This window comes from Pseudopipra pipra, chromosome 3, assembly GCF_036250125.1.
Source record: "Pseudopipra pipra isolate bDixPip1 chromosome 3, bDixPip1.hap1, whole genome shotgun sequence".
Lineage (NCBI taxonomy): Eukaryota > Metazoa > Chordata > Aves > Passeriformes > Pipridae > Pseudopipra > Pseudopipra pipra.
This window is the reverse complement of record NC_087551.1, coordinates 49,221,283-49,248,468: the sequence shown is the minus strand read 5'-3', so window position 1 is coordinate 49,248,468 and position 27,186 is coordinate 49,221,283. Positions and strand designations below refer to the sequence as shown.

The window sequence follows — 27,186 nt, the reverse complement described above, 5'->3', positions numbered from 1 at the left end:
CTATTCCAATAATTGTAATAACACAAAAAGCCATGATCAATTTTTTCTTTCTTTCTTTCCCTTTCATTGTCAGTCACTTTTAAGATTTATAGTTATCATATATATTTATAGATATCATAGTTTAATAACTTTTCTTACTGAATTCTCCATTACATTTGAACACTATATCAATTTCAGAACATCTGCCATTCTACCTCAAGCCAGTTTGTAACCTATTCTATTGTTCTGTCCTAATTCCTGCTTCCCTCCAGATTCAGAAAGGGAAATTCCCTTTTTTCTCACAGGAGACTGAACTTCAAATTAAACTGAAGTCAAATTTATTTCTCAGCTCTCTTTCTGATACCTTGAATTTAGTTAAGCTAAGCTGTTCCTGTCTGCTTTGAACAACAACAATATTGAGGATGTAGCAGGAAGATAGTTATTTACCCAGGTGTTTCTTTGCAAAGGATTCCTCTTTATAGTGAGTCAGAGCAGAGGATGAGGTTGATAAAATGTGGCTGATAATAAACCTGTGAGTAAATTAAAGGCTTTGTTTAGCTCACTATTGCAAAAAAATCTTGATTTTGCGTTCACTCCCACTTCCCTCAGTTAAAAGAATGTTCTTAAAAGGCTTTTGATTTTTTGCTTAGCTGGGTACTTGAATAAAAAAGACTTAACAGTACATCAGAGTAATGTGAATGTGTGCCTTAGTTCTTGTTTGTATATAGATGACCAAATTCATAGCACTGCAGTTTTGCTGCAACTTGCTTATTCCAAGTTAGATTTGCTGTTTTTAAAAATCATTTAAGTAGGACAATTCAAAGAAAATGTCTTTTAGGTCTGCAGACACAAAAAACGTGCAAGCCCTATAATACCATTTCAGCAGGCTAATGGGCACAATCCAGACCATGCAAAGCAATAACTGGCTTATTTTACATTTGGCACAATCCACCCAGCCCTTAAAGGGACTCAATTGCCATCATGAAAGAAGGGTATGTGAAAATCTACCTGAAAAATACATTGTGATTCCCAAAAAAATTCCATTATTAGCATTTAATAGGTGAGTGTTCCTGACCAAAAGCTAAGAGCAACACTGTTAGGCAAATTCTAAGACAAAAAACTGAACTACATAGAGTACCATAATGTTTGGTAAAGGCTTATCGTCAAAATTTCGAGCTGAAATGTTCCACACATCCAAGGAGTAGGGGAGCAAGTAAGTGGTCTAATAGGAAACCAAGGTTTGTACTACCAAAGTACCTAGGTTTGGTGCTCAATATAGGAGGCTTAATTCCTTTGTTGGCTCTCTACATGGACAGCATCAAGAAGGAACACCAAAATCAGGTGAACAATGGGACACCATTACAGTGATAACACATGAAGAAAGCATAGCATTACCTAATGCTCCAGGGCATTTACTAAAAGACCAGAGACGCTGTCACTCAGACTCATTCTATTATAGTCAGTTTCTTCTATTAACTAAAAAACCGTAGTTGAAACACGTCAGTAGTGAAGCATTCCATTATTCATTTCAGTTGATGCAAACTGAATGATGCCTGTGAACCACACGTACACAATCTAGGACATAATATCATTTTCAATATCACCTTACTCTTGGTTTCATTTTAATGCTAAGGGTTCTCCAGGTGTTCTACATCTTATCTCCACAACCTTCTAGAGGTACAGCCTCTGCTCCAAATAGATTGCAAACAAAGACTGCAACAAAAAAAAAAATTTAAGAGTGACTGGTTGTTTTCAGACTATTACTTGGGCCAGATTAGCTATCTGGCATAGAAATCATAACTGTGGGGTTTGAGGAGCAATACAATCAGGGGGAGACCAATATTATAGCACAGAGCAAAAGGAGAGGATTCCAGTCATGACAATGACAGACACAAAGACTTTCGGGAAAGAAAGGGAGAAAAAGAAGCCTGATGAGATCAGATGACAACAGAAGCTGAGTAGGTGTGGACACAACTATCAAAGGCCTTGAAGGAATTAATTTAAACATTTCTTGAAGGAATTTTAAAATAATAAATAAGAAAGAATCAAACAGTAAATAGAAGTATTAAAACAGACATTATCAATCTAACAAAGAAGACAAAATATCAGTCCTCATCATTTGAACAAGATTCATCAAGACAGAAAAAAGGACATAAAGACATTGCAAAAATCAAGGTGGAAGTCAAAAAAGCCTCAAAATAAGAACTATCACAAAAATGGAAATGTGGATAGACTATATGTGATAGAACTAAAATTACCATATTTCAGTGAATACCTACAAAGATAAACTCTAGTAGAAAAAAGCAATCATTTGTGTTTTAATAAAAACATCCTTTGTCTGTCCAACACATCTGCACTGTTACTCTGGTAATATAAAAACACACATACATCTTCATTTAGACATCAGCAAGTTTGATGTTTTAAAAAGCAAACAAGTCTGCATAATATCAGTGCCCTAGCTTTCAACAGCAAAGATCAGAACAGCGTGCAACTGAGAATGCCAGATTGTAATCACAAAACTGGAAAAAAGTTCAAGTAATCAAAACCATTCAATAATTTGGCGTTTCAAATTTTCAAGAGACATCTTTAGTTAAACACACGAAATTTTGTCACTTCACACTTCCAGATCACGTTCTGTAACTAGAATCTTTCACTCCCTACTTTGTTCTAAATTCTGTCCATAAAACATTTCTCTAGAGTGTGCAAAAGCACAAAGACACTAATGTCATATATCCATATAAAGGAGTTAGTAATTAGTATTTACTTCCGCAAAAGGCATCACCTCTGATTAAGCTGCCATACACAGTCATATCCCCTCTTGTGAGATCTGCTCTGCCATCTTGCCACTTCTTTTCATTCATTAGACAAGTAAACATGGAAATTGCAGGTAGCTAAGCTGCACAGTTCTGAAATCAAACACCTGCCTGCAGGGTAAGAGGGAGAGAACAGGCAGAGAAATCCCACTCAGAGTCTTACCTTCCAATTAGCAGGAACTCCCCAAGCACTCCCAGGCGCCTCATGGCAATGAGGATCCCCCTCACTGTCATTCCCTCGCAGAAGCAAACCACCACTCTGGCTTTGGGTAACCTTTCTCGCAGCTTGCGGAGCAGGCGATCAAAGCTCTTTTCCCCAGCGTTGCTGTAGATCTTGTCAGAGTGAGCAATGCAGAGACCCTCTTGGGCAGCCAGCTCTTTGAAGGCTTCCATTCCACTTTCCCCATAATTTCCTGGTTTAAAAAAAAAAAAAAAAAAAAAAAAAAAAAAAGGCTTAGATTATATAATGCATTTAACTGTGGTGGGAAACGGATAGCTTTCACCCCCCAAAATCAACTACCATTAGCAGAAAGAAGAGCAAAGGGGACCCATCAAAGCGAACATACTCAGAGTTCAGTGGAACAGGATATCCATGTATCAGTAGGTCTTAACTGACCTGAAGACTTCAAGTTTCTTTCCTTACATTGATTTGACAACGGGTATTAAAGGCAAACAAGGGATAGATAGGTAGAAGAGAGGATAAAGACAGATCAGACAGTGAGAATAAAGGCTTATTAACATTTCTACGGCAAAAGTGACAATTGTGCTAATCCAGAAAAGCAGGTATAATAAAGAGAAAAAAAGGATTCAGTTCCAAGCCATTCTGTACCATACACAGTCTATGCTCATAAAAGTGAATGAAAGATAAATGCAAATTAAAACACACGTATCTGGTAACGTCTTGAAAGCCACTTATACTAATTTGACTGACCAGTGTTCATGACAGCTAATATTTAGGCTTGATGTTTCTCTTAGAATAGGAGACTTCAATCAGAAACAACTTCAGAAATAACCCTTCCTAGTATAGAAATATTTGAACTGTGTGGTCCAAACAATATAAAAACTGATTCTCAAATTCACTTTTATTTATACACTTAGCAAGCCAAATCAACAGCTTTACAAAACTCAAGCTGCCTTCAGCTATGGAGACAGGTGAAACCTCAAGTTTTCTTTGAATATTTTATGCCTGCCATGAGCAAAGGATTTATGATGAACATCCATCAGGGAAGAGGAAGGAACAGATGGATTACAAAAAAATATATCTATTAACAGTAACAAGAAATGGTTCAAAAATAGAAGCACTAATTTGATGCTATCCACATCCAAAATGTTTCCTTAATTTATTGAGAGAGTAACATCAAATACACTGATCACTTCTAGACTCAGAGCTTTTTGAGCAAGGGGTGACTGAAAAGGTCCTTCTTCCTCATTTGCAGCAACAGTTTGAAATAGCAAATGGTACAAAGGAAGACTTCTAAATCAGCCTAAATTCTTTCATACACACACACATTAAAATAAATAAATTAAAAAAACTCCTCAAAAAGTATAGCCATCAGAAAGAACATTTAGCACGAGACAGTTCAGGCATTTCTGTATAAATCCAGTAGAAATGAGTGCATTTTTCCAGACACGTGGATCATTTACTGCAGATCAGACACACTATGGCAGTCATAGTCATACTAGACTCCAGACAAACCTGTTAGATCTAGTGTCAAACACAAAATTGAAGTTCCCCAGCCCTTTGCATTGAAGCACCCTAGTTTCTTACAAATTTGAAACACAGCAGAATGGCCTCTTTTCTAGTGTGTGACTCAACACCAGATTCAGCAATCAGGTCAGTCTTTTTTTCTGTGAGCCAAACATACCCCAGAGCAGGAGTAATGCCGTGGTTCTACATGACCGTGGGGAGGAGAGAAGAGAGGAAGAGCTGTGCCTGGTGGGAACACACCACCAAGCATCCCACCCTGTGGGCTCAGCAGTCCCATTCGCCAACCCTGCATAGGGGTAAACAATGAGGCCTTGTATAGGGATTGTCATATGCTGAGAAGGACACAGATGGAGGCATTTCCAGGTATTTAAAGGTCATACATAACCTGCAGTCATCAAGGGATTTAGCTCAAAGCAGTATGGTTTGAGCCATACTGCTTTGATGACTTGCCTCAGGTCCCAGAACGAAGCAGGACAACCTCATCACTGACTTACCATTAGCAAGCACTGTATGCTTTGGAAGGAAATTAGGATATATTTCGCAATTTCATGTTGAGCTTTGTTCAACACAAACTCATTTGAAACCAGTAGGATTATTTTTAAAGTCTCACTTAAGGCGAGATGGGGAACTAAACTGATTTTTATTAGATGTTTAGGCAATGCATATTAGAAAATAAATGTAGTAATATTTCCTAAACATTAAAGTAAGATGGGATTTTGTCGTGAATCAGTACAACACTAATTCTGCTGTAGTTCAAGTTAATGATTTCAAGAAATGAAATCTGCTTTGAATGATTTTTCTCAGCTTTAATTTTGATGAAATAACAATTATTTCAAACATAGTTACACCTGTACCAACAGTACAACAGCCTACCAAAATATGCAGTAAGAGGAAGATTGTTGTCTATAAATTCAGTTAAGCATGCTAGAGAGTCTAGGAGAAAAGCTAATTAGGATCAATAACACCACAGACATAAGATGAAATAGGCAAAACACAAGGCAGAAAATTTGCAGCTGAAAATGAAAGCTTTCTAATCCTTACATGAAAGTAGCATAACAGCTTTTCAATAGCAGCACAAAGAAATCTGATGTTAGACTGGAGCTTGCTCAGCTCACAAGAGCATAACATAAAGTAAGAAGTCTGAACAGCCAGAGACAAGACTTGCTGACCCAGGACGTCCTCTTAAAGCCTGTTTACTCTGCTCCCAGAGCAAGACAACATGCTGCACATCTTTCTCCTCCAAGAGAAAGGATCAGGGAGAAAATAAATGCGTGACAGATGTTATATACATTGTTCAACGCACTCAGCTACTGGAGTATGCACAATGTAAGGGCATATATAGAATAGAAAACACCAATTAATTCTGTTCAATAGCCAAGAACACAACCATCTGTACTAGCTTGGTGGGCACACCCATTTCAATCCACACACAGGCAAGAGCTGAGAGGGGAAACATGCAATGAAATAAATCTGTGCATGATTGTAGTCAGTGAACAGTTACAACAGGGCCCCAGGCTGAGGATCTTTTTCCTTTGAAAGAGCCATTGAAGAAAAGATCCAAGCTTATCTGCAACTGCCCTTTGCTATTAGGATCAGCCATGAAAAGTAAAAGTACTTATTATTGTGAGACTACAAACAATTGATTTTCTTTCTGACCTCTACCCAAAACTAGGCAAGCCAGTAACATACTTTGAGCACCACAAATACCTTGTGAATTTTTGACAGTTTTTTAAACTCTGTTAAACTTGTACCCTATTCAAAAAAACAGATATTTTATTTATATGCTTCAAGCAGAGTCTGTACAGAAGCATAAAGGTAAATTTTAAATCTGTCATGGCTGCAATTTAACCAAGAGCATTTTTTTAACACTTTTCTCAACACTTTTCTCTCAGTGCCAAAGAAAGCTTTGCTTCACCACTTCAAAAATCCTAGATAAGGTCATTTCTTAGAGGGATCCACATATCTAAAGATGCTGCTGAGAGATCCATGTAGTGGTAATTATTCTCACTCATTGCATTCCATGCATTAAATATGTTAATAAAAACATTAAGATAGTGTAGTAAAAATCAAAGATGTTATCTTGATCAACAGAAGACATATAAAAGAAGTAACTAACAAAAATTCAGCCTCACAAAATGCTCCTTTGAGCCAGTAAATATTACATTTGTGCCACAACTATACTGAAAGTAACACTATTTGCTTATATTAACACTTTAGTAGTGTGGGGAGCAGAACCCATGAGCTCCATCTAAAAGGTTTATATTCCTTTTTTTATTATAGCTATATGCCAAACTTTTCCCCATTCTCCTTGTCAAGAGAACCATTTATTTTTTCATTTATGAAATACAGCAGAAACAGCTCTGCAATGAGGCACTTTTGAGGATCCTGGAGATTGTCTTCTTAAATGGCTGTGTGGGTCTTCCTAAGCCACAAAATAATGTGCCCTGCATAAATCCATGTCTGATTTCATTCAAAGATAGAGATTAGTTATGTGATAATATAAGGAAATGTGAACCATTCATATTTGTGCTGAAGAGAACATTCCCTTGAAATATAGGCTAATACCTGTTTAGAAAAAATCTTAAAGATCTTCATGCTGAAGAGGAAGACTGAGACTGTTCTTTCTCACCCTGCTTTCAGTGTCGACAGGAAATACCAAGGGGTCTCTTTTTAAGACCACTTTAGAGAAGCACCTACAAAACCAACAAAATGTACAGCAGAGAACTGGAAGAATGTTCCAATGCACTTAAATTACAAAAATTAGGGAGCAAGAGTTACTTCACCTACCTCGGCCATGAGCAGTCTCTTCAGATGAGGTCACCTAATTCTCACCTTTAGGGGCTTATTTACTGTATTTATTCCACTAAACAACAGCAACTACATCAGAGATGAACACAAAAAAATAAAAGCATACACAAAAAATAAAAAAGCATACACCCCGCAAGCACACAGCAAAGGCAATGCACTGATGATACAACCACAAAATCTACCTTCACCGAAGGGTACTACAGAGATAAGTCATATCGCAAGAAGATCCCTCTTTTCAAAATAACAAGTGAGAAACTATTCTCTGTACTCTTCTTTCTCAACATTATAATCTGTTTGTTCACCTCTCCCAAGCTTGTAGATTGCTGGAGGTATGACGTTTGTTTCAGTGTTCAGTATCGATCCACTATAAGGCATCTCTTTTCTTCAGCTAATTAACTGCTTTTTGGCAGAGAGAAAATTAGATGAGAACAAGAGGACAGCATGACATAACAGCAAGGAATAACTACTGAAAAGCTTTGCTACTGCAAAGGCAGATTATTTGAGAAGAGCAAAGCAAGCACACAATCTGACTATCAAGTTACTTCCTGACATATTGCAATAACTAATTTGTAACAACTAGTGATGGTATTTAATATGGCAATAACTGCATAGTTTCCCCCGGGCAGCTGGAGCTCGTCAGCCCTGTAAGGCCATCCATCTAAGAGAAGGTCACTCTAAACAAACCTATGTCCTGAGGACCTCGCTGCCACTGTCCAAGCTCGCTCGGCCCCGGCAGATGAACCTCAGGATTAAAGGGTGGGCTCAGTTCAGCGCACACTGTGTCTCACCTAAAAAATCCATTGCGCAGGCTCGAAGGGTAAAGACCTTTCCCAAATCTTCGCTCATGAAGACTGGCCATACAACTGCATAGTTGTCAAATATAAGTCTGAGAAGACTGGAAAGTCTTGCACCACTGAATATTAAAAGGAAGAAGAAAAGGCAAAAAGAGTGACAGTTTTCTCTCCTATACTATGCTTCCCTATGCCACAGGAGCATCTTTGAATAGGGTCACTTAATAAGAAAAAAAAATCGAGTTATCTAATGTTAATGTAATTCTTATCAGTTTAAACATATTAAATAATCGTGTATATACTCTTAGTCCACTGCAAACTAAAAAAGTTCAACCATCAGATTTAAACTAGTATGTTAGTAACAAGTTGGGAGCACATAAATAATCAGCTAGTGTAACTCAAATGAAAAGTAGTCATTTTCTAAGCTGTAATAATACAATCACTTACATCTATTTGTCCACACCTTTGATTAGAAGACTTAAAAATGAAAGCCAAAGTCCATATTTATTCCCTGAATGTAACAGACTAACAAAAGAATGAAAAGTTGTAGAAATGGATCTACTAATGTGTGTTATTTTGGTCTATCCCAAGCATAAAGTTGGTCTTAGCTTGCTACCTACCACCCGTAGGTATCAAAGACCTCTTTACCACCACTGGCTTGCCTCCCAGGCCAACTCATGGCTCTGTGGAAGTCAGCATTTCCCTGCATTTCCTTTGACAATTCTGGAGAGAATTTGTGTTGAATAATGGCCTCACTCTCCTTTAGTCATGAAGAAGGAAACTCATTATTAGAAATTGAAACAGCACTGTAAACACTCTGTCTTCTTTTAAGCTACATTAGCAAAGTTTTCTGGATTCATCAGAGATTTCCAAGGAACTGCACTCTAGCATTACAAAAACCAGAAGGATATGTTAAATGAATGAACTGACTCATCTTTGGTACACTCCAGATCTCAACCATCTGTGCATACAGCTTATTTTCTTCAGGCCCTTCTAGAAAGTGAGCTGTTGAGGCCAGACTAGTCTTTTTGTTTTCTGATGTCAAGTAAAACTGAGTACAAGGGAAAAAATAAAAACAGAAGTGGGGGGGTGAATTGATGATTGTTATAACCATTAAAAAATACACTATTCCTAACATAATCCAACTTATTAGAGAAACGAGATTATATATCAAATAAGAAAATTCACATGATTTTATTAAATGCGAGGTTACTAATTACCAAGTACACACATTTTGCCAACAGCTCACCGTAGTGATATGTTACCTTAGTTAAGAAGACCAAGACAAAAGTAAAACTCTTCCACTGAGTAAAGTGGCTGTATTTAAGCCTTCATCCTGAAAGCAGCAGATGCATCATCTTGATCAACTAATTTATATTCCTGTCAGAAATACAGGCACAGGTGAAGTTAGTCTGAAGTAATGAGAACATTAGTGCTAAATGACATTTTCTTAATAAGAAAAATGCCAAAATGAGGTCTCATGTCATTTTTTCCCCTAAATATATTCAAAGCATACAGACAGTGATTACTTGTTATGTATTTAACAAGTTTTAGAGCTTTATATTCTAATGAAAGTATTTCAGCTCCAAATCTAGCTGATGCCTAGTGCTTGTAACAACTTTACTTACTGAACTTGGTCTTTCTGTTCATGACTTATCAATAAGGAGCTTCCAGATTTTTTCAGAAAGTATTAAAAATAATCTAAGGATGCCTAATGTTAACTGTTGGTTGGTTCTGTTGGTTGGTATTGGTTGAACAAGGCATCACACATTTTTTTATGTTTCTTGACGAGTCTGGAGAAAGGAAACATAAGAATAAACTTTCAACTCCTATGAATATTTTTTTAAGCTTGCTGTGAATACTAGTTAGTAAAATCATTTACAAAAAGGGAAAGGATACCCAGAAGGGACATCAAAGTAGGAGAACAATATCCAGGTGTTTTTTAATATGAGCAGACATTTCAAGAAGAGGGAATGAAGTATATGTTCAGTTCTCCTCATGCTTTGGCATTTATGCAATTAGGTTAGCTCACCTTCGAGCACAAGATTTAAACCTTGAGCAATCAAAAATCATGCTTATAAGTACTCTACTGAGAATGAGAGTTTGAACATAAAGAATTAATGGAAATTTAAAAACATATTTCTACTGTCTATCTGGTTCCTGAACCCGCTGGCTCAGAGAGACCAGTTTCTGACCTTCCCTATAATTTTTAGAGTTAAAGATGGCTATTCTTTTTTTGTGAATCAAGACACTCACAAATTATATTTTTTCATAGGCTGGCACTTAGAGAGGGCAAACATCATGAAATGCTCCAAAGAGTCAGCAAGAGTATGAACACTTCTCAATGACCTGCATTATCAATGGCTTTAGGAGGTATCTGGAAAGTATGTTAGAAATGAGATTACTTTTCAAAGTGTATTTTGTACTCATTTTCTCATTAAAGGAAAGCTACTGCTCGGACCTATTCTCACTGAAGTGAAATTTCAGTGGCTACACTATCAGATGTTTATTAACTTTTAAGAGAGACAAATGAACTATTAAATTTTTTCCTTTACTGTTGTTAACACACATCATTGAAACAAATATGCAAAAAGCTACTGACCTGAAGTACAGAGCTAAATATTCATGACCTTTAGGGCAATTTTGGCTTATATACGATTTTTAGACACCAATACTTTATGTGAGCAACAGATCTAGATGTGAATTATATCACATTTGGAATAACATCTAAGAAAAAAATCTTAGCCTTCTGTCTAAAAAAACTATACCTAATCATAGCTTATCTATCACCAGAAAAACTGTTTATCTAATTGGAATAAACCTGGGGTTTGTTGCAAATCAGAAGATAAACTTTTTGTGTATGCTTTATCAAATCCCTAGATACTGTAGTATTATCATTCAGAAAAATAATATATTATTTGGAAATAATTGAGTTTTAATTTAAATATACTTAAGAAAAACAGTATCTGCCTTGCCTTACATGTCCATTAAAGATTTTGATGAATGTAAATATAATTTCCTGATATTATGTGACCTGACCACCCTGACTCACAGCCTACTTTTAATTTTAACTATTATGACCAACAATTTGTAATTGATTATATCATCACACTTGGAAGAAACTCTTGGATTGATAAAAGAAGAAAGAAATAAAGCCAGAAAGGTTTAGATGCTGAGTCTGAGGGCTAGAGACAAGGAACAAAACAAAATTTTTGACAATTTAGGAACAAGGTCTAGGGAAAGAGAATTGGAATGCATAGGCAAAAATAAAATGTATCTGGACAGAAGTGTTTCATTTTTACAGAATCGACATTTTCAAAAAGATTGAATGTAATGCTATAAATATTTTTTCGGTAATATCTTCCTCCAAAAAGCATTTAGTCAAAATATTTCTAATAAGCTCTAAGTTGAAGACCTGATTCTGCAAACACTGCCCCAGATAATGACTTGAATACTCACAGTGATGCTTTAAAAGACTTAGAGCAGAAAAGTTCAATACATAGACAAGTGTTTGTAGAACTCAACAATTTTACTGACAGAAATAAATTCAAAAATAAACTAAAGAAAATCAAATCCTAATTTTGAACAGTTCTCTCAATAATAAAGTTCAGTAGAGATACTCATGCCATCATTTCCAATTGAGTTCACAACATCAATGATTAACACAATATGAATGTTATCATTACACAATATTAAAAGGCATGTCTGCTGCTGAATGGTGAAACATTTGAAATACCTTTCCCCAAAAGCTACTGTAATATCTGCAGAAGAAAAGATGACTTAACACCGAGAAGCCAGGCAGAACTATTACAGGAAATTAATGTAAAAACTGCATTACCACAAGCAAAAAACAAATGAGTAGTTTGCTTTATGTAGCTCCCATATAGGTAATACAAAAGAGTGAACTGCAGAATGGCAGGCTTGTGAGATAGAAAAAAATGGCTAATGTAAACAGAAGAAAATAATAATCCTGAACATGTGAGACATTGAGATACTGCTTGCCAGCTAAGAAGGGCAGCAGGTCTCCATCCATATGCAGCTTTGCCAGGTGGTACCTCAGGGATGTACCCCTCGGACAGCCTGAGTCCTCCCACACCCATGCCCACACCCAAGAATGCTCCCAGGTCACCTCCCATGCTTCTGGACCAAATGGGAGAGGCCTTAGAATCGGCAGGGGGAGGGCCCTTCCAGCACTCCTGACGCACTTCTTAACACACTGTGCCTCCTTAGGGAGATGTAGGCAGTGCTGCTATACAGGCCTGTAAAATGGCATATGGAGGGAGAAGAGAAGGACTCTTTGCTGGGTTAAGAAATGGAAGGAAAGACATTTCACTAAGACAGAAATATTTGGTTTTTTTCCCAGACATTGCAGACATTGCCGTTTTTCTTCCTCCACTCCCACAGCCCTGTGGCTTTCAGATAGCTCCTGAGGAATGGCTTCTGGGGATTCACAGTCTACGGTCATCAAGAAGATCCCATCAGCCTTCTGTACACAGCACAAAACAATCTGAATCTGAGCGTGTCATCCCCTCGTGACTTCATTGGCTCTGTCCACAAATAAATATTCCTGGAAAGATGTGCTAGGGGAGGAGAACGGCCCTTCTCAAAGTCCCCTGCCTACACCAGAGAAGCCAGACTCAGCCCTGTTTGCTCCCATCAGCTTGTCTTTTCCTGAATTGTACCTGTGAGGGACAAGAGAAACTGGGCACCACCAAAGCAGGCATGTGGAGATGCCCTGGACACAGGGCAGAGTTGGCAGAGCAGGGATGCCGGCCCCACAAGGGGCTGTTGGCACCCTGATAGCTGTGCTGCCCTAGCTCCCAAGGGTGCTGCAGGCACGGCAGGCACCTCTGCCAGGCTGTGTCCCAATTACTGAGAGAGGAACTCGAGAAGGAGAGGGAGAGCATGGAGAGGCATTTGACCTCAGATGGCAGGGTGGCAGGTGTGAAATAGAGAGAGAGAGGCCGAGGCTGTGCATATATTGAGCACATCCAAAACCATCAGCTACTGAGAGCAAGACAGCCATGCTTGCACAGTTTGCTGCATTCAAGCTGTCCAGGAATGTTGTAATTAACTGCTGATGAAGCAGGCTGTAAGGTTGCACAGTGTGAGGCAGATTTGGGTGGCCTACTGGCCTCAGGTTTGGCATTTTGCTGGCAGCAAAGAAACAAAGCTTTCAGTCTCAACAGTGCCCCAAGGGCAGCATCAACATGGCTGGCTCTGATCTCACAGCCCACAGCCAGGAAAAATCCATCCATCTGCAGCTGTGCAGATGTGATCTTTTCAGCAAAAACATTATGGAGACTCCTCGGGCAGTCTTTGTGGTTGCTTCAGCGCTGTGAAACAGGAAAGCCCACTGTGTGTCAGGAGTTTTAATGAAGGTCTTCATCAAGGGTTTAGAGGAGCAATGTGACTTTTCAGGGTGTTTGACGTTTCTGCCTTGACTGAATCAATAAAAGACAACATGGATGCTTCTTGATCTTGTGACAACAAGTATGGTAAGTCTGATCTGCACGCTAAAATACTCCATGTGTTTCTCTCCAGCAGCATATTACTTTTGACAAGGAGGAATATAGCAATTCAACAGATGTATTTCTAATGCTGAGAGTGCTAGAAAATCAGTCCCTGAAGCTCTGGCTGTGCACCATTGTGCTATGATCCAAAAGCACAAGAGACTACAAATTCCATTTTGGCATTCATGCTGGTGTCATTTGGGGTAGAGTTAATTTTCTTCACAGTGGCTAGTGCAGGGCTATGTTTTAGATTTGTGCTGAACACAAGACTGATAATATGAGATGTTTTTTGTTATTGCTGAGCAGTGCTCACACAAAGCAAAGGCCTTTTCTGCTTTTACTGCCACACTGGCAAGGAAGTTGGGGGTGCATGGGAAGCTGGGAGGGGACGCAGCCAGGACAGGTGACAACAACTAACCAAAGGGATATTCCATATCGTATGACATCATGCTCAGTATATAAAGTAGGGGGAAGATAGAGGAAGTGGGTGGGGGGACATTTGGAGTAATGGTATTTGTTTTCCCAAGTAACTGTTACATGTGATGGGGCCCTGGTCTCCCGTGGAAGGCTGAACACCTGCTTATGGGACACAGTAAATTAACTCCTTGTTTTGCTTTGCTTGTGCAAAGCTTTTGCTTTCCCTATTAAACTGTCTTTATCTCAACCCACAAGTTCTCCAGCTTTTACTCTTATGATTCTCTCCCTGATCCTTCTGGTAGGAAGTGAGCGGCTGTGTGGGGCTTGGTTGCTGGCTGGGCTTAAGCTATGACCACATTGTATAACCTCACATCACTAATGTGCCTCTGGTACGAAATAATATAATATTCCGTGAGAAGATGTAAGCAACACTGACTGAGAAGATACTGAATCCTTCGGACATGTAGAATGTTTTCAGGCCAAATATCATCTGCTTCTTGTATCTAATCCAAATGCAAATGAGTGAATTGGTGTTGATACAAAAACATCTCTGATATCAAAATATAAACAAATTTTCAATTTCTAATTACATTGGACAATTTAATTTCTTTCTTTGTCCCATTTTTTTTCCAATGGGCTGAAAAGTTCACTTTCCATTTTAATTAACTACCACTAAGCTTCAGAAACACAAATTAGTATTAAACATAGGTGTTAAGTTGGCCAAGTATTAAAAGAAGCAAAAAACCAGAGAGGCTATTTGTAACAGCAAGCTCATAAAAAGTTTGTAAAAGTGTTAAATAGCCAGAGAGGAGAAATGAGTCTTCTTGGAGTGAAAAAATCAACAGTGCAAAGGCTACTGCAAATCCTATATGCCACTGTGGTTTCACATTAACTTTTCCCCCCCAGCAAAGCATTTCTGGCATGGCAAAGAAGACCTGGTAGTCCTTTATACGATTCCCACGTAATCTCCTGTATTTCGTAGTAAACAAAATATTTGTTAGATTTGATGATGGTTACTACAGAATCAAGATTTCAGCAGAATAACTCAGAAAATCTTGATGCTTCCCATGCTGTCATGGAAAGAAAATAATGATTCTTCTTAAGACATAACTAGGAGATATACAAGGTATGTACCACTTTGGATGGTAATGATATCTCCCTTTTATTAATGGTAACTGTTATCTTTCTTTGCAGTATTATTCATGCAATTGAATAGTTTATTTGTATGGTTTGCATGCACTTGTCTTTTGAGTAGCTGATTTTCATACAGTGATCTTAAAGGACACCTTCATCTTAACTGGTTTTGAAGAGCTGTCTCCTATTAGACTCTATAATTAAATTGGATAAAGAGAGTGATGTTTCTGTATGTAACTGTATACCAAAACAAAACCACAGCTGCTTGGAATAGGAAATTTTGGGACATCTGTGAGTCTACTCAGATGCTCAGATCCCACTTACACACTAGGAGAATTATACAGCGCAGAAAGTATTTTAGCTGTTTCATTATCGGCAGGATTTCTCTGTTCTTAAAATGCTGCTATATTTTTCACCATTCATGTGTTAAATAAATAGTGAACAGTGTTTTTATTTAAATTTTTTTCTCTCTCCTTTGAAACTCTTTGAGCCTCAGATGGTAATATTGAAATTATCCACTGTTCATCTCCTCTGGTGCAATCAGGATTCAGCTCAAGGCTTCCTGATTGCACAGATAAAACACCAATGGGGAAGGGAGGGAGAAAACACTGCTAGTGGTAAATGAAATCATACACAAACTGTTGTCAGAGATTTCAGGCTGTTTCCTTTATAGATTCAGTTTAAACCCCTCTAGGATGCTTACCCAGAGGAATAAAGAGATAAGAAACTCCCTCATGTATGCAATACACACAACTTCAATGAGCAATAAAAAGCAACTCATTCCAAGCTGTAGGTCTTCCCATATGGACATTGAGCAAAAGATGCCCACCAAAGATAGTTTGGACTGACTCTATTTGTTGACGCGATGGCCTCTCTGCCACTGTCACTGCAGTCCCTTACCAGAGGAGGAGGGCTGTGAATGTGGTTTTGATGCATCTGGGAGGGTGAGTACAAATACAGAAAGCTGCTCTTGAAGTGCCAGTCTGATGACAAGAATTACTGGCACAACTGTGAGCAAGCTCATTCCTGAAAAATCATTGGCAAAAAAGAACCTCAGAATTATGGCCAGAATTTGTAGGAACTTATAGTACATTTGTTAGATTTTCCTCCTTCCTACATAACAACAATTAGGTGTTGTATTTAATGTGTATGACATTTTGTGTCTAAGATTACCTTTATCCTTAAAAACATCCCACATTGCTATGGTATTTTCCAAGGAACTACAATCTTATCATATACATCTGTACAGGTTTTAATATAATCAGAAAAGCATATGGTTATGCATATTAACATACTATGAGAAGGAGACACTTTAGGCAGACCTCAATTTTCAGCTTTGGTAACTAGACTATTTATAAGCTGTTGGAAAGCATGCTAAATGGCAGAGCGAGAGCAAAAACCTACTTCATATTGAGGATGCAGATTTCACTGATTGAACCTGGGGTTAATGCATATACAAGTGCAAAAACAGAAGAGGGACTTAGGGCTTAAATTTTTGACAGTTTTAAAAATGCCATTCCAACTCAATGCAGCGAAAGACCAAGGGATTAAAACTGTGTACATTTGGAGATTTTAATATATATCAGCAATACTTGTCTTCTAACTTTTTTCTTTCTTGGTTCCAGCATTCCTCTTTGTATTCTTTGGTGCCTGTTGTCTGTATACATGCACGAGGACTGTATTACCAGAATAGATACAGCAGTACAGTGGGGCCAAATTTAAAAGCACAAATGCATATCTGACAATGGACGCTCCAAGATTTTTGGGAATCTAAGAGATAAATTCATTATCTCTTCTGAGATTAATTTAAAAAAAAAACTTCAGTGTACAGACTGGGAAAATCTAAAAGCAGTATAAAAACCCCAGAAATCATTATTGAACTCTGGCGGACCATCAGGTACATTTTGTTAGCGAGTGAAAGTGCCAAGGCAAGATGACCAAAGAATCAGAAAAGACAAATCACTCTGCAAGAAGCTTTTGAAGTCTGCTAAAGGTCAGCTGACATGAAAGATACATAATTATATTCTATTTTTGACCCCTGTACAGGCTATTCACTTAAGAGTTGGACTCGAACCTTGTGGATCTCTTCCAACTCAGAATATTCCATGATTCTGTGAAAAGGCTTTATTCTGGCTGATGACTATAGGTATAGTATTTTTGCTTTAGGATTTCCATTTTTAGCTAAATAGTTTGCCTGTCCTAATCTTAAGTCAGTGCTTTCTGAGAAATTTCAAGCTCTTATTAACCTAAAAGCAAACATGGTGCCCTTTAAAAAAAGTCTGAAATTATCTAGACTGAATATCTATTGATTTTATTTTTCAAAAACAGAGGCTCAAGTGAATGATTGATGAAAAAAATGTGGGTTGCAGGCTTATACAATGCCTCTGAGAATTCTTACAATATAGAATGACATTATTTCCAGACTGTCTTATTGCATCTTCCTTAGCCGACAAAGCGGGCATGTCAAACCAATAAGACATGCTAAATACAAACTAAGAGATTAGAGAGGAAAGAAAACAGGATCTGATAAAAAATGTAAATCACTAGGCTCTGAGAGAGGTACATTTAACTTCTTATTTAAAGATAATATTTAAAGATACTACTTTTAATACATTGTCTGACACATTATTACTGCAATTACTAAAAAAGGGAAAAGCAGGCAAACTTTTTTACTGAATTAACATACAGGAACTTCCTGACATAATCTATCCCATAGCAGCCTGCAGCCAAATAAACTGTGTCTGATTTTTTCATCATTCAGTTGTGGGCAAAAAAAAACACTCAGAAAGACAACTGAGTAACTAGGTTCTCAGCGGCACAGGGGCCAAGTTTGGTGGTGCACTGCTATTACAGCTGCCTGGGGAGAATCACATCTCTTCGTGTAAGCATTCATTGACCTCTTCATTAGTACAGTGGCTTTGTGGCTTTATGCCCTGTTCTGCTTACTAAAAGTATTTGTGGTTGATGCTTTCCTTGTAATCACTTTCACTCAATGAGCATTAGAAAAGCCTCATCATAACATCTAAAGAAAAGCTCAGGGACAGCAGGGCCTTTATCTGGACTAAAATCCTGTTGTGAAGAGTTTTGCTTGGCACTTCTCAGCCCCAGCTTAGAGTCTATCTTAATAACTAGCAAACAGTTGTGAATAATAGTTACATCTGAAACACCTCTGCAACATCTTGTTGGAACACTAACTGCCAGCCTTGCTTTCAACTCTATACCCCAAAGAGAGCTATAACTGAAGCTTTATAGAAAAGTAACTTGCAAGAGTTCCCTGCTCCACCCCCCTTCCAAAACTTAATCTTCTGTTAAATCTCATCAACAGTTCTAATAAAATGCTTGCATTATCAATGAAAAAATCCAAACTGAGACAGAAAAGGCTGTTAGCAAGGTTGTGCTTTAAAATATCACCTCACAAATTGCCTGGGAATAGAGGTTAGATGCAACAGTTTTCCTTGGCAATATTAATCAGATTAATTACTTCATTTTGCTTACAACCTATGAAGCTAATGAATGGGTTTGCTATTTTTTAAATAGATGTCTGCCTCTAACAAAAAGTATTGATGATCAAAGATAAATGGATTCTAGAAAAAAGAAATCCAAATCTGAGTTATCTTTTACACTGATATCATAATGCTAGGGGAAAAAAATGAAACATCACTTCCTGAATTTCATCCACTTTAGTCACATTTTGTTATAGATGTCAGCTCTGTCAAAATATCATCTGTCGAAATGAATTAGTGGAAAATATAGTACTTCACTTTTAACGAAGAATAAGGCTGTAATGGCATTTCAATTTTCCTTCATCCTCTTGTTAGCACTTGATAAATGCTCTCTCTCAAGCACTGCTGCTCTTCTGACGTGCTGCCTGCACTGTAATCTAACAAATCTGAAGAAATGAAAAGGCAGAAATCTTTCTGGATTTTTAACATTTCTTGAGATCTCCACAAGTTATTTTTGTCTTGATAACTCAATTTGAGTGGATTAGTTGGTTTTTTTTTCTTCCCTCCTAAATATTATTTTATTTTGAGTGGATATCTATATTACAAGAGATTAATGAACACAAAACAGTATGTCAGTGACAAACATCTGAAGCACTTCTATATGTTCATGTGTTTATATACAGCAAGAGAGGAATGAACCTTTTGTCTCTTACCAATGGGTTGCTATGAGATTTCTTTTTTAATCACAAATGACCACTTTTCTTTATTTTCTCATAGAATTGAGGTATGTCTTAACTCTACCCTGGGAATAGACAGTTCCCCTGAAACAACTGCTGTGTTTGCCATCCTTGAGAAACAAAATATGTCTTTCTTCAATGCAAAACCCAACTGTAGGCACCACTAAAAGCAACAACAACTCCAGTGGCCCAATGTTGACTGGGCAACCTTTCTCAGCAACACCATCAGAGATTTGCCATCTTCTGCGCACACAGAACCACCATTCATCTGCTATACATGGAGCTCTGTAGCTGGAGCTGATGCAAAGTTTGCCAAAAGCAGGAGTAGATGGGAGGAGGGGTCCTGGGATACAGGGCTGGGTAAAAGCTCTGGAGCAGCAGGTTGGTCGCTCCTGGCAGATCTTGAGATGTGGAGTCAAGTGGCCCTGATTGCTGCTCTTGAGATCTGTCACTCCCACAGCAGCACCTCATGTGTCATCTCTTGCCCTTAATGACACAAACTGTCCCTGCCTTCCAGAGTAAGCACAGACAAACTGGGCAGCAGAGCTGTGCCTTCCTCTGCCTCTCCCAGTAAGACATCCCAGTCGCTTTCCTTGCTTGGATCTGAACTGGCCTTCCTCTTACAGAAAAAAATGTAATTATGTCATTTGGCTACAGTCAGTGGTATGGGAGTCCAAAAGGTTCAACAGAGAAACTTTAGAAGCTGGGAACTTAAGAAAAGTAAAGAAAGAAAGAAAGAAAGAAAGGGACAACGATAAAGGATAATGATGATGGGTCAGTGCTAGAAGGTATTCTGTAGAATAGAAAGAGGCATTTAGTAAGCTTTTATTTTCTGTATTTGGGGAAAGAGACGGACAATGTATACATACCAGAAGATGATGGCGGTGGTGGTGGTGGTGACGATGAATGGTAATTTCCTTTCCCAACTCAGAAGGAAATCAAGTGGCAGCTCCAAAAGGCAGGCATTTTTAAATGGATGTGTTCAGATAACTTCTGACAGAAGTTGCTTGCTGGCAAGCTCTCTGAACTACTAGAAACTATTTCCAGTAGCTGTTGGAAGTTGAAAAGTGCCAGAGGACTGCAACAAAAGCAGTGTTTTGCAATACTTGAAAAGGATAAGTGAGTTAACCTGAGTAATTGCAGGTCTGTCAGCCTGACATCCATTTTGGACAAAACAACTCAGGAGCTGACATGGAACTTGTGTAGGAAAAAAATTAAGAGACTGGGACAATGTAAGAGTTGCCAATCATTATATGTATGTGGAAATTAGAACTTTCCAGTTATCCAAAACATCTTTTATCATTGGATTTACAAGCTTGGTTATAAAAAGTAATAATATCAATGCAGTACAGCTAGATTTCCAAAGAACATCTACCTTCATTTCACATGACATTTTGACTATGAACCTGGAATTACAAGAATCTGTGTTGCATACATAAAACAGATTAAAGTCTGGTTGGTAGGCTTCAACATATACTTGTAGTAAAGGAACACTAATTTAATGGGTGTCTCTTTACTGTCTCCCACAAGGATCTGTTCTTAGATTTTACTAGTTAACATTAATCAGTGACCTGAAAAAAAAAATACAAAAGCATTACCAATAACATTTGCAAATGAACAAAAGTTTGGGAGACAAATTACTTATGCATCCTGATCTAGGCAAATCAGTAAACTTGACACAGACAACAAAAAATGCAGTTAAACACACACACGAATTTAAACTCTCAGGAACAAAAAATGCTGCACATATGGGATCTTGGAATCCATCATGGGTTGCAATTACTGACTTGGTAATTATAATGGATAAGCACTGAAGGTAATGCTGTGGAGATGCTTGAAGAATCACGTGATTTTGAGTTGGACTGTGTCGAGAAACTTCTGCTCAAGTGGCACTAAAACTGGACTTCTGTCTCTACTCTGTATTCCTAAAATATATCTCCTATTTCAAAACAAATGAAGTTCTCATGACACCATGGCTTCTACAACGCTTGGGAATATCTTAAAAAATGGATAAACTTTCAAAATGGTATGAAATTTCATTTATCTGTAACAAGTTCTTATATCTTGTCAGCACAGTCAGTCACATAGATACTCAGGCTACTTAAGCACAAAGCGTGCCACCTAGGAACCGTCCATCAGAATGCTCTAGGCTATAAATCTAGACTAAGTAATTTTACACTTCCAAGTCCTTGACTGGCTACAGTTTGAAATGCTAATGGTGCTATCTCTAAGGTATTAGTTGTGAAAGCCTCAGTATGATGTTACAAACTCAATGAGGCCTCTGCAGACATAAAAGTTCAAATCAAGCAGATCAGTGTTTGGAGCACTTATCAGAGAAGTGGGCATTACGGCATCAATTTCAACATGAGAGGGTAAGAAAATACATCTTACACACACACAGGAGAGTGACTTAGTCACTGAATACAGTGTTTCCTGAGCTGGACTCTACTGGATCTGGGTGCATTGGAGTGAACTTTTTAAATAGCAGCCTGTATGGGGCTGTGCCTTGGATTTGCAGCTAATTTGGATTTGCTTTTCTTCCTGTTTTCTCTCCTGGTTCCATTGGTGCAGAGTGGGGAGGAGTGAGCAAGTAGCTGTGTGGGTGGTTGGCCACAACAAACATATAAAAAGTTCTTTCAAAATACAGCATTTTAACATTTGACAGTTCTTTTTAAAAAAATGTATTCTCATTTTCTCAGAGGAAAAGTTGATCCAGAATCTGTCTCTTCAGTTAGTGTGATCGGTGATACCATGTAAAATAAGAACCACTGCCATGTTTCCCTCCTTGGCTCATAGTAAGAGTCCCCCAAGACAAAATATTTTTAATGTTGAAATAATTTCCTTTCAGTTGTCTAAAGCACTTTTCCATAATAAATACATGAATGAATCACCTATCTCTACAGTTGAGGTGCAGTCAATCACCATTTCAAATGAGTTAGGATTAAGTTAAAATGTTTTGGTTTGTTTCCTTCATTTAACTCTGACACATATTTGGATCCCTCTTCTCCTAATTAGCAGAGGAGCAGAACTTCTTGCTACATACAGAACTTAAATGCTCTGAAAAAAATCAAAGTTACAGAAATCAAGGGGAAAACACCTGTACTTCTTGTACACATCTTGTTCTTTAAGATGTGTACTTTTGCCTATTGCTGCTCCTGATTACGGTATGGAGAATATCCTTTTCCCTTTGTTCTAAGTAACAATGGTCCTTGTCACCACAAAGATACTAACAGCATAAAGCCAAGTTTCCTTGAGACTAAGATTCAAATATGCATTACCATGAAGTAATTCTTTACAAAATTTTTACATTTTTAGAATGTATCCCTGAAATCCTTCTACATAAAAATAAGGCAAACTGAAGAAATATTAATCTATTAATAAGATGTACAGGCTTTTCCTCAGGTTACCAGTTTTATAAGCCTCTTTCCTCATATACATGTACATTTGCACTGAAATTGTGTAATAATTATAACCAAAACTTCTTCCTAGAGAAATCAGTGGCAAATATTCAATGGACATCAGTGGAATCAGGTTGGAAGTGAATTTTATTCTTACATTAAAATAACCTAGAATACTAAAAGGCCAATTATGATCTAATTGCAATGACTACAAAGCCTTTTTCAAATTCTTTGCCTGTCTGAAAAGTGCTTAAAGTTAAGCTAATGTTCACATGCTTTTTGGGACCAAGCAAGAGTATTCTGCACCTTACAAGATCATCCCACAGAGTCAGGCATATGGCTAAATTTCAGTCAATAGCTCCTATTGACTTCATTAAAGCTAAATCATGGTTCTTAATAGAAATCTATTACTGGAATTTCAAAGAGAATTTTATTATCCATGTGTTCTCAGGATACGTACTATAAAAAGCAGTGATGTGACTTTGTGTATTTGTGGTACCAGCACATTTCTGCTTCACACTTCACAGACAACAACACAGCTATGACAAAAGTGTAATGCATTATTTCATATATATTTTGACTCAGTAGAAAAGTCACAAGCAAGTGTGACAAGGACAATGAGTTTTCAAACATGGCTATACTCTAAATTGCCTTGTAAAAGGACATTAAGATATTCATTGCATGAAGGAATACGATTATAACATGCTGGTTGGTTTCTGAAACAATCAGACAATACTGATGTTCCTATTTTCTCTGTTAAAATTAAAACAGATACTCCAAAATTCACCACTGAATTAATTTCTAGAAAAAGTCCTGGGAAAAAATGTTAATTAACATAGCTATCAGCTTCTTTTCTTCCATAATGTTTATTTATTTATTTATTTTGCATAGGCTGTCACATGAATTAAATCATTTTAGGTACAAAGTGGTATTCTAATTAAGGAGACCACTGGAAAATGTCACAACATCCTTTTAGAAAATTTGCTGTTTTCTTCAGTCACAGGGGCCAACATCTATGTCACAAGAAAGAGAATAAGTGCAGTATAAAATTCACATGAAACTGAAAAGCAAACAAAACCAGTAGGAAATAACGGGCTCTGCAATCTAAGGGTAAAATGCATTTCAGGCATCATCTGCTGGTGAGAGGACAAATACCGACTTAAAATACTGCATGTAAACTGAAACAGGGGGCTGAACTTGACTGAGGGGATTATTCTGTCCTGAGTTTCTCTTCCTATACAATCAGTATCCACACCACAGGATACTTTGGATGTTCCTGGACAGCTGAACAAGTACAATAATATTAAGCTACTCTTTCAATTAAACATTTTTCTTGCCTCCTTACATAATTAAAACTATCCATAAAAAAAACAAGATTTAATGACAGCTCTTGCTATCTGACACTGGTATAGTTTCATCCACTCCAGATTCCACTGTGCTGTGTCCAGTGAGATTCACTTCAAATAAAACTGTCTGGAACATCTGCAGCTGATTTTGATTAGACAACATCAAAAGTCTGAAAACATGTCGCTTTCCTCAGTCATTTGTCCCAGTGGTTAATCACTGTCACGAGTAAAAATGTTTGTCCTTTTTCTAATTAGAATTTGTTGGTTTACCAGCAATCAGTGCTTGTTGTGCATTTAACCATTAGGATACATAGCCCTGTAGTTCCCAGTCTTTGTTTCCTCGAAGGAAATGGATTTTTTTGGTATTTTTTGATAAATCAAGCTGTATCGCTTTTTGAAAAAGACAGATTAAGCAGGTTTAGATTCCTGCTAACGGGCACCTTTTTCAGACCTCAAATCATTTAGAGTTTTATTCCTATCTCTGTTCAAGATTTTAATATTATTTTTTATATGTTGAATCAGAATCGAACAAAGAACGGCAAACTTAATACTAATAATCCTTAGATTGAGGTGAAGTTTCCAGTCTCTCAAGGCTGACATTAGCTTTTTGTATTTTGGGTTGGGATTTTTGATGCAGTTCATCTATAATCATACAGCGTATTTAGGACTTCTTTCAGGGACACAATTCTCACAACACAATCTTCACACACAATATGTAAGTTGCACATGTGCTTTATTCTTGTATTTGTGGTTGATATTTGACTGTATTGGCATGTATTTTCTTAGACTGTGCCTAGCTTACCAGGAGATCTGAATCTCCCCTTTTCTCCCAATTTCACAAATCTGCATCTCTTGTCAGCAACTATGCTTTTATGTCATTGATAAACACAGTGACGTATTAGACCCTTTGTCAAGCTCTGTGCATAATCTTATTTGATGGTCAAACTTTACTTGCTGAGATCAGTGTACTGATTTTAAATCTATGGGACATCTGTTTTTCTGACATTGGACAGTCCATTTGTAATACAAATATTCTGTAATATTAATTCAGTGCCATAAGAGAAATCTAAGATATTTCATCTGAACTGTTATCTGTAGCTATCAAGTTTGCATTTTCATCAAGGAATAAAATCAGGCTTGTTTGAGAAGACCTATTTTTCATAGAGTCATACTGATTGGTTTTAACTTAATTACAATTTTTTGTCAGCTGAAGTCTGAATCACCATCTTATTATTTTTCTGGGGATTGCTGTCTTGGTAGTCAGAGCTGTCTGGCATAGCTCATTTATCTTTTACATAACTCAGGACTCTCCATTTTTGGCTGTTTCATAATAAATTGATATCAATATTCATTGCCTCATTCAACTTCGCACCATCAGTTTTGCACATTACTGTCCCCGTGCTACTTTTCCTATACCCTTATCCTGCCCTTTGCAGGATGCCAACATTGGAGGACAACAGCAAGGCATGGTTAGGGTCACGTGTTTAGTAGAGTATTGTTCATCTCTTTCTGAGGTCAGTGACAAATCCATAAGGAAATTCTGGAAAACCTTCCTGTTGTTGTTGCAAATTCACTTTCAGGTTGGCACTGTGTGGAAAGAAGAAGGAATTCTGGCTCTGAGTGCCTGACACTGCCACCGTGTCACTTGGTATTTCCAGACTGAGCTGCCAGATATTGGTGTCCTGGTCAAACCTGACAGGGAACGAAGAATGTTCCACCTGAAAGAGGAAGGCTAAGCCTATTTACAAGGGAATGCAGGGACACCTGAGGACCACAATTGTAGTGCCTTGAGGGCAGAAGGGAACAAGAAAGGACAAAGCGATATCCAGGCTGCCAGGGCTGCTGCCAGGGCTGCTGCCTGGAACATTCACTCTTCTTAAAATCTTGTACATCTTTGTTCCAGTGGAGTAACTGTCATAGCTCAGCACTTTGCTTCATATAGCTGAGAGCTGTAGTTTGTAATCTGATCCTGAATGAGATTATCCTTCCAGGGAAATATGGCCCGGCAAATAACGGCATCCTCCTAAGGAGTGTTTTTGACCCACTACTAAAACCCATTCTGAAAGTTCAATAGAAGTGTATTTTTACTCTCCAGGCTCTCAAATCATTGCACAGTTTTCCAGTGCTCATAGTACCACATTCGTTAACAGTACTATCAATATTCAGTTTCACATATTTGCTGGTTGGCAAGAGACTGAGATTTACGCTTGTGGACCTTGCAGCCAGAGAAATACATTCTCATTAGGAGTATCACTAATTTCCAATACCCAGCACGAATTTCTACATGTCCAATTTCCATTTGCTAAAGCCCCTTCACAACACCGGGTGGGTAAGAAAGGCTTATATAAATAAGCTTGAAAGATTTTCTCACTTCCTAAAAATTAATTACAAATTTATCTTTTATATTCTATTCCACATAGGAAAAGACGTCCTGTGTTCAGTGTAACCTGGCCAGACATTTTAAGTAAGTATTTATGAACACTTATTCAGATTTCAAATAGCTGTCACTTCAGCAACATACATGCCTGGTTCTTATTGCAGTTTGCCAGGATGAAGTTTGTTTAAATAAATGTTTGGGAAAATACTACCTTGAGCAAATCCATCTGTACCCACAAATGAATAAGGATGAAAGTTGCTGGTCAAAAAACTGACTGCATTTTAGAAAATGAAGGTTTGCTTCTCAAACTATTCTCAAAGAGAAACAAGTGTTAAATTCAGTGGGGAACTTATATGAGAAGAACTACATTCAGCCTTCTTCTAGTTGGAAAAAAAAATTATGTATCTGAACATCCTCTAATATCTATGCAAATCCAAAGAAAACACAGTTTGCTGTCACAGACTTTCACACTACTTTCAACTATGAGATACACCTAGCTGCGGCATTCGCAACTCCTGTGGATTTTTACAGCTTACCAAAGAATGTCAGCTCCATAACCTGAAAAGACAACATATGATAGCCATGCTGAGCCCCATTCAGGATCCACTGGACCACCAACTGACTTAGTGAGCATTGGATCAAGAGCCTTACAGCTATACTTGCCCACTGCACCAGCATGGGACACAAATTTCTCTGTTTTTTCTACCAGAACTGCCAAACGC

The 27,186-nt window shown here is 37.7% G+C and overlaps 1 protein-coding gene across 9 annotated transcripts in view; it reads right to left on the bottom strand.

Annotated features, from left to right (window-relative positions):
- GRM1 (glutamate metabotropic receptor 1) overlaps positions 1-27,186 on the bottom strand; it is a 182,294-nt gene that overhangs the window by 143,943 nt on the left and 11,165 nt on the right. For all 9 annotated transcript variants that reach the window (XM_064649055.1, XM_064649058.1, XM_064649057.1 and 6 more), the window contains exon 3: positions 2,956-3,205. In XM_064649055.1, coding sequence (XP_064505125.1) covers positions 2,956-3,205 — 250 coding nt within the window. The remainder of the gene's footprint in view (positions 1-2,955; positions 3,206-27,186) is intronic.